Source organism: Camelina sativa, chromosome 13, assembly GCF_000633955.1.
Source record: "Camelina sativa cultivar DH55 chromosome 13, Cs, whole genome shotgun sequence".
Lineage (NCBI taxonomy): Eukaryota > Viridiplantae > Streptophyta > Magnoliopsida > Brassicales > Brassicaceae > Camelina > Camelina sativa.
In genome coordinates this window covers 13,766,806-13,782,754 of record NC_025697.1, presented here as the reverse complement: position 1 = coordinate 13,782,754, position 15,949 = coordinate 13,766,806, and the positions used below count along the sequence as shown (strand labels likewise).

General features: G+C 40.4%; 2 protein-coding genes across 2 annotated transcripts; one reads left to right on the top strand and one right to left on the bottom strand.

The window, feature by feature from the left end:
- Positions 8,359 to 9,219, top strand: LOC104736689 (agamous-like MADS-box protein AGL80). The gene has a single exon (XM_010456716.2). The coding sequence runs from the start codon at positions 8,376 to 8,378 to the stop codon at positions 9,072 to 9,074; it is 699 nt and encodes a 232-aa protein (XP_010455018.1). The 5' UTR covers positions 8,359 to 8,375; the 3' UTR covers positions 9,075 to 9,219.
- Positions 15,261 to 15,662, bottom strand: LOC109128329 (RNA-directed DNA polymerase homolog; the record flags this gene model as incomplete). Its single annotated transcript, XM_019234497.1, has 1 exon — positions 15,261 to 15,662. A coding segment is annotated over one exon (402 nt), but the record flags the coding sequence as incomplete, so codon positions are not given.

Below are 15,949 nucleotides of genomic sequence, written 5' to 3'. Positions count from 1 at the left end.
GGGAGGAAACTGCCAAGGAGGCAGCTCGATTGGAGAATGAGGTTAAGGAAGCTGTCAAGGAAATTGGGTTTGAGATTCTCAGGAGTGGAGTGTGCTTAGATCCTGAGCTACGAATCGAGGAAAAATTGGAGGATCCTGGCTCTTTTACTTTACCATGCTCGATAGGACTTCGGATTTTCAAGAATTGCTTGTGCGACCTTGGAGCTTCAGTTAGCATTATGCCGCTATCAGTTGCCAACAAGATGGGGTTCACCAGTTTTAAACCAAGTAGTATGTATTTGGTTCTAGCTGATACAACAGTCAGACATCCTATTGGGGTCCGAGAAAACTTGCCACTCAGGATCGGAAGAATAGAAGTCCCTACTGACTTCATGATCCTTGATATGGACAAGGAACCAGACGATCCACTGATTCTAGGAAGTCCATTCTTGGCAACAGTAGGCGCTGTGATTGAGGTGAAGCAAGAAAAGATCAGAATTGAGCATGGTGAGCACTTCAAGATGGAGTTTGATGTGAAGAAGGGGATTAAGAGGCCAACCATTGATGGTCAAGCTTTTTCCACTAAAACAAAGCAGAGAAAAGTCAAACATCTTGAGGGGGTCAACACTACATTTTCCTTGGAACCTGGACAAAACCTGGAGAATAAGTTGAACCAGCCTACTATTATGGAGAGGATTCCAGAATCTCTTCCACCTGGATCCCATGCTTAAGGAGCATGAAGAGTCAAGCTTAGTAACTTTAAACAAGCTCACTTGGGTGGAAGTCCCAAAGGTATCTTCTATTTAATTTTCTTTTCATTTTTATTTTTATTATTTTGAATCTTGTTTTCTATTTTTACATATATATAAAAAAAACAAAGAGAAGAATTGAGGAACCCGAGGGTCAACCCGACAGGGTACTCGACGCGCCTGATCGTGTCCCTGCTCGGGTGGCGAGTGGAGTCCGAATTCCACAAGAAAGGCCACTCTCGGAGAAGCCCAACCCACCAACCCTAGCTTATTTAAGGGTTTCGACACCCTCCTTCCTCAGCAGCACCGATAAGTTTTCTTTCAACCCTAGAGCTTTTAGTTTCCATAATTTCTATTCTCTCTCAATCTCATGTAATATTCAATTTTCTTTGGGGACTAACCCTATTAACCTCGAAGCTTAGCTTTTTCTTCTCAAGGATTCGACAAATGGAGTCACACACGAAAAACTACCAAAGGAAGGGAAGAAGATCAACCTCCACCACTGCTACAACTGGAGTTGATGCCGTCAAACCTCGAAAATCCCAAGGGAGAGGAAACGTTCCGCATTCCCAACCGGTGGCTGGATGTTTTGCTTCCCCAACACGATGCTCAACCCGATCCGTCACCCAATTTGGTGCTCGAGCAACCGATCATGTAGATCACCGAGTTCGCTCACCTAGTCCAATGGCGAGTGCTGTTTGCCGATCTCCTCGACGTAGGAACCTGTCTACGTCCGAAAGAACCATTACCTACCCCATGGAGGTCGATTATGATGCTATTGGAGAAGAGCAAGAGGAGATCCAAACGTCTCGGTCAAGAAGCAGAGCTGCGGTTTCAAGAGGGAAGAGACCAGCCTCTGAGAAGGCTGAGAAGTTAGCTGAGAGAGCAGCTGAGGAAGAGGATCGATATGCAAAGGGGGAGCAGAGAGAGAGAACACACCAAGCCTCGCGGAGGCTGAAGCAGAAGGAAGTGGAGACTCCCGCAAAACTCTTCAAGGTTTTTCGGAAGATGAGCTTCGTTGGTACCCGATACCCTCACCGTGAGACAATGAAGCAGTTGGACATCTGTACTGGTTAGGAACACTTAGGATTCGATTACCCCATCCTTAGAAGCTTTCATTTTTTAATTACTTGCATTTTTATTAACCACTTGATCCATTACCTGAACAGGTACAAGATCACCTGCTTCGAGTAACCCCTCGAGTTGTTCATACTTCATTTGCTCACTCGATCACCCCACCGATCCTGTACTCGAATGCTTGCATTGAGTGCTTAGATCGTGTGGTTCTTTGTTTACACTATTTTCTCCTATTATTTTAGGATTGTTAGATCAAAACCAACTTTTGCTTGGCTTGAATTGCACTGTTCTGATTGCATCCTTCCTGCTAGCATAAACAACCATTTGGATTGATAACCCTTTGAAACACATTATTTTTTGTGGTTGTGGTGATGATGTATGGAATGATGACTTATGAATGAATGGATGGCAGGGTGTTTCAATTCCCCTTATGCAGTTGTAGTATAAGAGGTGTCAATCCAATCTGAGTGTTTGTGAACAATCAAGATGTGCATATGAGTCTAAGTCAAGCCAGATGTAAAGGTTGTTTGTCACTAACAATCCTATGATGAAATGGAAAGTGCAGAAAGTAAAACTACAAGAACTAGGAGCTAAATGCAAATGGAACAGAGTGATTATGACAAACAGAAATAGAAACTATGGAAATGCAAGTATTGAACTAATGCAAGGTAAGTAATGAACAGGATACTAAATGAATGCAACAGAAATGCAACTAGAATGAAACAGGACAAACACAAATCATAAACACAAGTTCTGGGTTGGAACTCGAGCAAGCACTCGATCGAGTGCTGATCGAGTGCAGGGTCGAGCTGGACAAATACGCAAAACAGAGCAACACAAGAAAAATAGAGCAATATCCAAACGAATCAAACAACGATCAAACAACAGGATTTAAGCTAAGAAATCAATAAACAAGGAAGGTCTTGAGGAGGGATTCATGGGCTGGACTATGATTGAGGTCATCTAACTTGGTCAACAAATCTCAAACAACTTGAGCTAATCTCTAGACATATATTTCTAAGACATGTTTAATCCACTCTCATGGCAAGAAACAATCAAACTCATGCATCTCTAGACTTGTTCTCACAAAGTAAAGAATCTACACAAGCAGGCATTAAGCAATATGTCAAAAATCAAACAAGACTTCTAATCTCTTAGCAAGCCTAATGATAGTCTCTAGATCTAGCCTTATCTATGCTCCTTAGACATTGGTGTGATGCTAAGAGGCTTGAAATCAGATCCTACCCTCTCAGATATAGGATCAGCATTAAGAACATCTAGCCTAGAAGAGATCTACAACAATCAAGCTTGACCAAATCAAACAAACCTCAAACACAACCCAGCCTAACCCATCCTCAAGATCCTAAGCAACTACTCACAAGCATACATGATGAACAACAAAGTCATAAACCCAGAAAATACTGAAACTTGCATCATTAGAAAGATAAATCAAAGATCTACAATATTGAAGAAAGAACCAAACTCAAATTCTCAATATTAAGAAAGTTATGAAACCAACAATATTGAAGAATTTAGTCTTTTTCTCCTTTTAAAAGAAGTACAAGATCTAAGAAAATAAAAGTGCAAAAGGAATAATTCTAAAAAAGGTAAAAACTAGGTTTTTGACTTTCTAAAAAGCTGGACTCTTTTGGTGGTTGCAGGTACAAGCCCTTATATAGAAAAAGTAGTGGAAACCCTAAAAACGCTAAAAGATAAAATAGCCAGGCGGCTCGACCCACTCGACCTGGTGCTCGGTCGAGTGACCGGTCGAGTTGGCTCCTCTTGTGCTCCTCCCACTCGGTCGAGTCCCTCTCAGCACACGGTCGAGTGTCTGGTCGAGTGGGCAGTCGAGTTGGACTTCGGACCTTGGTTCTTCAGCCTTAGCTCTCTTGCTTTCTCCTCAAGATTGCTTCACTTCTCCTCAGCATTGCTTCCATGCTCTCTAAGCTCCAAAATCACCTGTTTATGCATGAAAAGATGCAAATGCAATGCAACTAAACTCTAATGCAAGTACAGTCCTAAAGCTATGCAATAATGGTCAAAATGGATAGCAAAAGATGCAATAGATGTGAATATATTAAGGGAAAACAGGGTAAAATATATGAACATCACCCTTTGTACTACAACTGCATAGGGAATTGATACCGTGGGTGAAAATCCTGTTATCAACATCTCCTATATATGATCTCCACAAGAACCACAAGCCTCCACTTTGACCCACAGTATCAACCCGAAATGAATTATCGAGTCCTAACCCTTGGCAGATGCGTTTCAAAATCAGCCAACATATCAACATTAAATTTCTTCAAAAGATATCACACTGACCTCCAAAAATTAGGTTTGTTCGCCCCCCTAGCCCCAAAGATGATCGACTTACCTTGTTCAATACTTTTCGCTCGTCGAATCTGAGTATGAGGATCCTCGTTTTCCTTATCCTCCTCCAACGTATTATCCTCTTTCCTCATCTCACCATTTTCCATATCTACATCCAAATTACCAAATTTGTTATATACCGCAATAATGGTGGAATCTATGTTCACCACCGTGTTCCGACTAGGACTACCAGTAGATCTCGCTCCACCAACCGTTGGGGTAACCTTCGCCGTTGTCAAAGCCATTCTCCTTCTCTGTTTTACGATCTCCATAAAACCATCATCAGCCGGAGATCCTCCTTTTCAACACTAACTACAACTGTATTCGTTATCGGGACCTCCACAACTTTATCGACAACTCGTCAGGGGCAGTTTTGAATCAAGTGTCCGTATAGACCACATGCAGAACAGATATTCGTTAACCCCTCGTACGACAAAAAATACCTCGCACCATTCACCATAATTGTCCTCTTAAGTGGCCGCTTTAGATCAACCACAACAAAATCTTTGCAAACCGATCTCTCTCAAAGTTTAACGTCGTGAGATCGACTTTCAGTGGCTTCCCCAACCCTTTAGCAATAGCTATCAGGATGGCCTTATGATAAACACTTAACGGAAGATTTGTTAAACGGACCCAAACAAGAGTTGTAACAATCTCATCCATCAGCAGATAAAACTCCGATGACCAGGCCTGCACTAAGATACTCTTCCTCTATTTCAAAACGAATCATGAAAAATTGTCGAGGCACGTCCATAACAAACATATTACCACGTGGCTTCCACATCTCCCTTAGTTTACGACTCAACATTGGGAGAGACATATGGCGCCCTAACACCTTGAAAATCATACATCTCTTCCACACACCATTCATCATCGTTAGAACCTCATCCCCTATTATTACCACTGGTTCACCATCAACTCCGTTCGGGAACTCTAACCGCACTCTCCCCAACACAAACTCATCATCCAGCACATCTTCCGGTCGAGGGATTCCACCCCCATGACTACCCACGACCTTGCTTACCCACGTCTGCATCCCACCCGGTGGATCCCGCGACAGCCTCCCCTTGTCACTGATGTCCACCATAGTAGTATCTTCATCCCCGTCAAACAAAACCCTATGGTACCCCTCAGTCGCCGTCTTAGAAATTATTTTTACAATATTACCACCGCGAGATATTTTTATTTTTCCATGAAATATTTTGTTCTCCAATAGCATGAAAACAAATAAAACGTTATGTTATTATTGTTGAGCGCGTAATTGAATTTTATGTGCCCGCCTCTAGAAAAAAAAATTAATAAAAAAATGAATTTAAATAATGTTTTGGTTCTTAATTTAGGCAAAAACAGATCTCACTTTGCACTCTCTCACAAAGAAATTGGTTCAGCTAGAAATCTCAATTTTTTTCTCGAAATATCACTTGCCTCACCAAAATCTCACTCTCGCGCTCAAGTTCTCACTTTTTGTAACGCCCCGACCGCCACCTCTCAGTGGGTCTCAGGTCCACTCCTAGTCCATGGGCCCGCTTTCCTTAATGGGTCTCATGTCCTCCCACTAGACCCGTGAGCTCATTTGTATCCGACGATCGGTTTGCTACGTCCGAGAGGATTTAAAGACTTGTGAACATCCCTACAAATCTCCACATGATATTTCCCTGTGTTTTGTCCTCACTTGCACAGTTCCGGCAGTCATTTCAAGAAGGTCACCCATCCTGATACTACTCTAGCATAAGCACGCTTAACTGTGGACTTCTCCGAGGACCCTTGACCAAAAACTTAAGTGCACTTTGGTGACATAGGTGGCCAAATCAATTCTTTTAAACCTCTCCGCAAGTCTCTGTAACTTGGGTGTCACACCTCTTAACTCAACACTCGTCTGGGTTCGGCTCTAGTACCACTTGTAGCTCCTTGACCGCCACCTTTCTTAATGGACTCCACATCCTTTCTAACGTGAGAACACCCTTATCCTTTCAGGAGGCTTTAAAGATTTTTTTATCGACCCTACAAATCACACATGATTTTTCCATGTATTTTGTCCTCGCTGCACTATTCTGACAATTACTTCCTTGAAAGTCATCCATTTTGAAACTACTCCAGCATAAACACGTTTAATAGTGTAGTTCTCTCGGGATTTGTTAACTAAAAAATAAGTGCACTTTGGTGACATAGATGACTAAATCAGTTTTTTTAAACCTCTCTGCATATACCACCATATATCCTCAAACCAGGGTGTTACACTTCAAGCCGCACCAAACACGGCCAAGACTTTAACATCAACCATACCATGCCCCAAACATCAAAATAACATGCACACAAGAGAAAAATCAACCACACAATCACATAAAGAGAGATCTAAGCGCTTATATTAGTTATGGTAGTGCAGTAACCTCTAAAACACAAAGTGTCTAACATAGAGAACGACACATACAGCCACATCAGCCCCTTAATCGTCACCACACAGTGAGATCTCCTTCTTCACAAATCTCTCAAGAACAGGAACATAAAACTCTCTTTTCGATCATATAAACTCTCAAGAATCTTTTTGTCTTCTCTTTCACAAAGGAGGAAGAAAAAGAGGCTCCAAAAACCTTAAATTGTTGAGACTCCCCTCTTAAACCAAGTTCTAAGGTTTTATTTCAACCATACCAAACAGGAGAAACATAAATCAAACCGTAAACTCAAATAAGCTTATGGTGGCAAAGCGATATCACCTACCACGTATAGTGTCGATTGACACCCCCAACCAAAAACCAGTTCGCGGACGCTATACTTTTTTTTCTCCATTCTTTTGTTAAGTAGTCACTTTTAATATCTTTCGTTTTTATTTAAACAAATAAGCAACAAAAACACAAGCGAATATTATTGACACCAAAATAGAAACCGAGAGTAAAAATGTAATACAAACACTCGACCTAGTTAAATTTTTATTACAAAAATCATATAATTTATTAATAGTGCAAACATAAAAAAAAAAATAAGAAATCAGGTAAACATTTTAAAATATATAACCACATTATATAAAATATGCTTTAGACCTCATACATTCTAGGACTGGCCAGTGTACGAACCTTAAATCTACTAATGTGTAATTTGTTCTATAGATTGACGCAAGTATTTATTGTCATATTGGACTGTGATAAATTGAGAAGGTTTTCCAATTCTAAAATACAAAAGGTGTTTGCACAAAAAATAATACAAAAGGTTGAATTTGTGGGTAAATCTTATTTTTTATAATAGATTTCTAAACAATATTTAATGTTCTCGTTTGGAAGATTTACATACTATTTATTGGCATATTGGAAATTTAAAGTTTTGGAAAGATTTCCAAGTCTAAATAGAAAAGGTTGAATTGGTGGGAAAATCTTATTATTTTGAATGGATTTATATTTTCTAAATACTAATTAATTTTTTCTCTAAATATTTAAATAAGTATTTATTGTCACATTGAATTTTAATGGATTTCTAAATATTAGTTTATATCAACAGGTTGAATTTTAAAATCATTACGAATTATCAAGTTTTTATAAATCTTATATACATTTCCAAATTAATTAACATATAAAAAAAAATCCTCTTAAGATAATTGAATTTTTAATTTATTTTTGAACAACTTTTTAAATATATTTAAAGATATGTAAGGTATGTGTGTATATGTAATTATTAGTAGTGAAATTAACCCCAAAATAATATATTTCCCTCTGTTTGATTGGATTTTTAAGGCACCCAATTAAGAATAATGATGGTCACGGATAAGAAAAAAATTATTAATATTAGCCTTATCACACACATTAATACTCAAACTTTTGCATATCAAAGAAAATTAATAGTTGATAAAGTGGGTAGTAATAACTATATTTTAACAGGAAAAAAAACTATTTAGTCTCCATGATAGCAAACTAGAAAAGAAAAAAAAAAGTAAAATAATATAAATAAAAGTAAAAATAATTACCCATAATTGAATAGTAAATTTACTTCTATAGATAGAAATATTTCTTTACATTTAGTTACTACCAATTATGATATCTTTTACAAGGTATGATATAGATTTGTATATGTATGAATTGTGATAAAATTCCTTTTTTTTTTTAATTGTGATAAAATTTCCTTAACTCAAACAATCAGATTATATATATATATGGAGCACTTGTCCCTTCAAAAATTATAACAAATATCAAAAAAATAATAATAATAATAATAATGACGAGAAAGAAAGTGAACATGGCTTTTATTGAAAATGAGACAGCAAGAAAATCAACTTTCAAGAAAAGAAAAAGAGGTGTTCTGAAGAAAGCTCATGAGTTGGCAACTCTATGTGACATCCCCATCTGTGTTATCGTCAACAGTGCGTACGAGTCGAACCCGGAGATGTGGCCATCGAGAGAGGCGGCTGACAAGGTTGTGTCCCAATGGAGGATGATGTCGGTGATGGACCAGACCAAGAGGATGGTGAACCAAGAGTCCTTTCTCCAACAAAGGATCACCAAAGCCACCGAGTCTTGGAGGAAGGCGCGGAGAGAGAACAAAGAGCTGGAGATGAAAAACATCATGTTTGATTGTCTTAGTGGCAAAACTTTGGTTTCTCGTCTCCCGAAATGTGATCTTCGAGATTTTGGTTCTGTCATTGAACAACATCTCAAAGATGTTAATCGTAGGATGGAGATTCTGAAGAGAAATGATGATGAATCATCTTCGTCCCTTGTTCCTATTGATGCCGCTACAACATCAAGTGCCATGCCTATGATTGAGATGGGTTCTTCATCATCAAGTGGCATGCCTATGATTGAGATGGGTTCTTCATCTGTTGAATTTCATGAAAAGATTCGTGATCAAAGTCAGAATACTTTGAATATGAAGAACACCAATAAGGATTTGGATATGAATAAGAAACAGTGGTGATCAGAATTTGATCATATCTTAAGTTTTCATTATTTAAATTTTCAATAAACCTTTATATTTGAGTTCTGTTTGTTTTAGTTACATGTTTGGGTTGGTCTTGACATGTTGTTGTTTTTTTGTCATGAATGAAATCTCATTTTCTCTAGTTAATGAATGTTTTGCCCTTGATGTTATCATCCTATCGAAACTATGTATTAAACTTTACCCATAAAAAAGACTGAAGTTGGATAAACTCTTACATCAAATAAGTTCTTAAAACATGTTTATCAGTGAATCTAACAATCGAGAGCTAGGTTTATGAGAGACAATTTTATTAATCCCCAACTTTTTGGTTGCTTTCTTCAATGTTTCCTTAATTTAATTAAGGAAATATAATCTTCAAAACTATAAATATCGTCAATATCTTGGGGTTGAACATGATTTTTTTGAACCAGAGAAAATTAAAGTCAAATTTGAAACATTGTTAAAGGTTTACTAACACTAAAACTAGTTTGGCTAACTTAAAGTAGATAGGAAATAATCTCGACAAAAAAACAAATATATTACAAATTCTTTTCTTCGCAATTTTAAAAGTAAGATTGACCAAAATATGTAAAGCAAGATTTTTACTATGTTTTTTATATAAAACAAAATATTTGTATTTTTACTAAATTAACGTAAATAGGAACTAATTTCACCGAAAAACCAAGAAATTATATATTATCTTGGTAATTTAAAAAGTAAGATTGACCAAAACACGTAAATTAAGATTTTTACAATTTTAGACCATTATTAATTAGAAAAATATTATATTTTTTTATTAATATAAAACTCGAGATTTTGTTAGTTTCTATAAAAATTTCTTTATTTTTGAATTATAATAACGGATGATCGTATATTCTCAAAATATACACATTTTTAAACCATTTTGTATATCAAAATTCAACAATTAAATATTATTATCACTGTATTTTATATAAGATTTCTATTTTACAGCACACGTCTTAATAAAATTTGGAATTTATGAAGAAATATGTAAATAACATCAGTCACATATAATATAATAAATAACGTAAATAATATATCAAGTCAATGAGTGAATCTTGGATCACAAACAAGGGTTCACGAAGACAAATTTCGTTAAGAGAGATTTTCGTAATTTTCTTTTGTTCAAAATTTTTTAAATTTAATTATAGGAAAAATATCTTCAAAAATTGAATATGTACTAATTTAAAAAAAAATCGTGATCTTATTATTTTTGACCAAATAAATCATCTATTTTGCAAAGATTTTGCTGAATTACAGCCAGTGAAAATCAAATTGAAAAATCTAATAATTTTGACTAACATCAAAGCTTTATTTGGTTAAGCTTAACGTGAATAAGTGAAACGACGTGATCCGTTTTTTTAATAATAAATAATAAATAATAATAATAAATACACTACAGCTAGTATTTCCATACCCATTAGCCACCAAACCTCAAACACAACTAACAGTAGAAATAACAGATACCAATATCCAATAAATAATCTAATAAATAATAACCAATAACCAACATTAATTCTAAATCATAAACTAATGATCCAAACAGCATAAACCAGAGAACCAGCAATCCTAAACAACATTCTAGGACTCAACTCTAGCAAACTAACAGAAGCCAGACAACCAAGCGAACCACTAGAACATCCTCCTCTTCATTGCCTTGATTCCACGATCACACTTTGCCTTTACCTACACCACAAACACAAATTACAATGCATGAGTATTTTATAAACACTCAGTAAGGCAATCCTCCCATCTACTGGGCTATACACACAAGCAATAGAGATACTCTAAACATCACACAACAGTCAACAAACAAACCAGGCTCTGCATCGACCGACACAAAGCTTGCATCGACCGACACCATCAGGGACCAACATCGACTGACACAAGGTATGCATCGATCGACACATGCTCGACATCACACGGAAACCCTAATCGCATCGACCGATGCTCCTAGGTCAATATGCGCCGTCCTCGCACTAGCATCGACCGACACACATAGTGCATCTACCGATGCACATGCCGAGCATCGTTTTCCCCGAAGCTTCTCGCCGGATCTTCATTTATGCAACCACAGGAATCGATCCCAAGCCACAAGAAAGCTTCCTAACGCCTCAAACAACATTCTAACAAGCCTAACAACATAGAAACAAACAGATCAGGGTAATCTCCAGCTTAGATAAGTCATGGTCACGCACTTACCTTTGCCAAGAAGATTTTGAACCTTAATCACGCAGGAAAACACTTCTAGAAGCCTCCTACAACGCCCTAAGCCTCAGATCTCACCAGAAAAAGCCACCAATCCACAGAAATATCCAAGAACACCAAGAACACTCTTCTCTCTTCTCTTTTCTCTCAAAAACGGCCAAAGTCGTCTAATGAGACAAAAGAAACGACTTAAGGGTTTTTCCCCTTTTCTCTTTGCCCAAAACGCAGCGTTGAACTTAAGTCAAAAAGCAGAAAATTGACCTGCATCGACCGATGCTCCTCCAGCATTGATCGATGCACATCCCAAACCAGGATTCCGGTTCGCGAATGTTACAATTCTCCCCCACCAATTTAGATTCGTCCTCGAATCTCGAACAACACTCAGTCAAGGACCCCGTGCTACCGTCTCCACGGCCCGCACTCCTCCGACCGACATACGAAAATTCACCTCTAGGCGATAGACTCACGCTCCAGGCATTATTTGCTCTCGACTTTTGGACTCTCCTTTTTACTCATAGGCCTAAACCTTGAGTTTCCTATTGGCTCGTCATCAGACCAAAGCCTGCATGCCATAATATTGGCTCCTCATCGGGCCTAAGCCCGCACGCCATTATATATAAAGGAGTCCAATACTCGTCTCTCGGGTTGCCACCCTACAGCGCGCCCCCGGATCATCATCCGAAGTCGATATACCAGCCATAATACCAAGTCACAAAGTCTTAGAATATGACGGTACTAGGAGAACCTAAGTTCCACAAGAGTTGCGAGCAAACAATTCTGAACACGTCTGAGTCCTATCCCTATCCAGGTTTCTTTCCGTGGCTCGCGTAAGATAACACGATGTCTTACCAGCCACATATCCCCTCACTGGAATACCTCATGACCACACAAGGATCATCTCACTGCCCAACGGGCCGCCACAAAGGCCAAACAAATGTCCTAAATAGGACCGCCACCAAGGCCAAACAAATGTCCTAACCAGGACTGCCACCAAGACCAAACAAATGTCCTAAACAGGACCGCCACCAAGGCCAAACAAATGTCGTAAACAGGACCGCCACAACGGCCAAACAAATGTCCTAAACAGGATCGCCACCAAGGCCAAACAAATGTCCTAAACAGGACCGCCACAAAGGCCAAACAAATGTCCTAAAAAGGACTGCCACCAAGGCCGCTCGTCCCGAAGGACTGTCACAAAGACCATTTGTCCCGAGGGACCGCCTAAACAAGCACTCTGGCTAAACAGCCCGCCACAAAGGCTACACAATTGGTTAAACAGCCTACCACAATTGGCTAAACAGCCCGCCACAAAAGCCACACAATGGCTAAACATCCCGCCACAAAGGCCACACAATGGCTAAACAGCCTGCCATTGAGGCCGCACAATAATTCAAAAGACCGCCACACACGGTGCAACGACTCAAAAGTCCGCCACTAAGGCCACACAAGCCCCCCTCCAAGGCTCTCCGCCACTAAAAATGGACAAATTCTAACTCACTTAAAACTTTCCATTTTTAGCACTTTCCACTTCTGGAAACTTTCCATTTATAGAAACTTCTAAATCATGAAACTTTCCTCCAACACACTGCCTCGCGGAAACTTTGTACCCCAAACACCACCTCATCTTGTTACTTGGTCGCACAACCAACCATCCCAAGCGACCAAGTAAACAAGAGAGATGGGCTGGAATACTCCATTCCCGCTCTAGCCACGGATTACAGATGGGACCAGGCTAGGCAAGCTCAAGTCGCGGCTTGCTTCTGATACCACTTCCTAAACCTTGCCTTTATCCTCGCCTCAAGCTCCCAATTCTGCTCCTCAACACCATCACAGTCCCAAAGGACTCTCATCAAAGGAATCTTCTTCTTCCGAAGTTCCTTGATCCTCCTCCCGAGAACCCTCACTGGTTTCGCCTCCAAAGTCATGTTAGGCTGAAGATCCTCAGGAATCTTAGCCAACAACTGATCATCTTCACAGAGACACTTCCGCAACATAGACACATGGAAAATCTTATGGAATGGTCGCATAACCTCAGGTAATTCCAGTCTCTATGCCATCGGCCCAACTCGCTCAATCACTCTGAACGGACTCATATACCTCGGACTCATCTTAGTCTCAGTCAATGACCTGTTCGGACTCTGCAACATGGCCATCTTGAGGTACACTCTATCTCCAACCTGAAACTCAAGATCTCTCCTCCTCCTATTGGCATAAATTCTCTGCTGATCCTGAGCTTCCTTCATGTTCAGCTTGAGAACCCGAATCTTCTACGAGGTCTCCTGAACAAATTCTGCCCCGTACATGCTCCTCTCCCCACCTGAGTCCAGCATAACAGTGTACGACACGGCCTCCCATACAAAGCCTCATAAGGTGCCATCCCGATACTCACCTGGTAACTGTTGTTGTAAGCAAACTCTACTAAGCTCAAATGATCTGCCCAATGTCCACCCCAATCCAACACACACATCCTCAACAAATCCTCCAATGTCTGGATCGTCCTCTCTGACTGTCCGTCTGTCTGGAGATGATAAACTGTACTCATATGCACCTTAGTGTCCATCTCTGCCTAAATGCCCTCCAGAACACCAAAGTGAACTTGGAATCCCTATTAGACACAATACTCGCTGGCACCCCATGCAACCTGACTATCTCCTTGACATACTTCTCTGCCAAGACCGCTGCTCCATCAGTCTTCTTAATGGCCAGAAAATGTGCCGACTTAGTCAACTGGTCCACAATGACCCAAATAGCATCAAACGACCTGGACACTGGCAAACCCACCACGAAGTCCATAGTAATCATATCCCACTTCCACTCTGGAATGGGAAGACTCTTTAGCAAACCACCTAGTACATGATACTCAGCCTTCACTAGCTGACACACATCGCACCTCGCAACCCAACTAGCCACGTCCTTCTTCATCCTGACCCGTTGATAGTACCTCTTGAGATCTCGGTATATCTTAGTCGCTCCTGGATGAATAGAGAACATGCTAGGGTGAGCCTCTCTCAGAATCTCCTGCCTCAACTCCTCATCCTTGGGCACACAGATCCGCCCATGCACCAAAATAGTACCATTAGCCAAAACCTGATACTCTGAATCAACATCCTTTGAGGCATTCACCAGCCCCAAATCCTTCTCCTGAGCCAACCGCACTCTGCTCAATAGATCTGCTCTATCAGCTGCAACCAAACCCAACGGCTCCTGAGAACCCGCACACAAGCTCAACGCACTGATCTCTCCTACCAGAGAATCCATATCCTGCTCCTGAGCCGAAGCCGCCCGCTTTCGAATCAAAGCATCTGCAACCAAGTTAGCCTTACCAGGATGATAAGCTATCTCCAGATCATAATCCGCCACCAGCTCCATCCACCGCCTCTACCTCAAGTTCACCTCGGACTGAGTGAATATGTACTTCAGGCTCTTATGATCTGTAAAATCTGTACCTTTGCACCATAAAGATAATATCTCCAAATCTTCGGGGCAAAAACTACAGCACCCATCTCCAAGTCATGAGTAGGATAGTTGTCCTTATGCTTCTGCAACTGCCGCGAAGCATAGGCAATCACCTTCTCATGCTGCATCAACATACACCAAGACCAACTGTGGATGCATCCGTATAAACTACATAGGGTTCACCCTGCTCAGGCAAAGCCAACACTGGAGCGGTTGTCAACATCTCCTTCAGGCTTGCAAAGCCCTACTCACACTCCTGTGACCAGACAAAAGGAACATACTTCCCCGTCAACATAGTCATAGGACGTGCTCTGCTCGCAAACCCCTGCACAAATCTCCTGTAATACCCGCCAACCCGAGAAAACTCCTGATCTCCGTGGCATTCCGCGGTCTAGGCCAATCCCTGATAGCCTGAATCTTCTCCGTATATACAGAAACCCCATATGCAGACACAATCTGACCCAGAAAGCCCATCTCACGCTGCTAGAAACTACACTTGCTCAGCTTAGCAAGCAACTTCTGCTCCTGCAGCTTCTCCAGACCTACCCTCAAATGCACTTCATGCTCTTCAGGACTCTTAGAATAAACCAGGATGTCGTCGATGAAAATGATGACAAACACGTCCAGAAACTCCTGAAACACGCTGTTCATCAATCTCATAAACGCAGCTGGTGCATTAGTCAACCCAAACAGTGTCACCACAAACTCATAATGCCCATATCTCATCCTGAAAGCAGTCTTCCTCACATCTGCCTCATCTATCAGGATCTGATGATAACCTGACGCCAGATCTATCTTGGAGAACCAAGTAGCACCTCTCAACTGATCCAACAACTCATCAATCCTCGGAAGAGGGTACTTGTTCTTCACAGTGACTCGGTTCAAACCCCTGTAATCAATACACAAGCAGAAACTCCCATCCTTCTTCTTAATGAATAACATCAGCGCTCCCCACGGTGATATACTAAGACGGATGAATCCCTTGCTCAACAAATCCTCTAGCTGCTTCTTCAGCTCTGTCATCTCTGCTGGAGCCATCCTGTAAGGGGCCTTGGATAACGGTGTCGTCCCTGGTTCCAGTTCAATCTTAAAAGGATCAGACCGAGAAGGTGGTAATCCCTGCAATGACTGGAACACGTCCTCAAACTCCTCTACAACCTGAATACCGCTAACTGTAGACTTCCCCA

Excerpts from the sequence above, each read along its gene's own strand:
- LOC104736689 (XM_010456716.2), top strand. The coding sequence starts at position 8,376 with ATGACGAGAAAGAAAGTGAACATGGCTTTTATTGAAAATGAGACAGCA.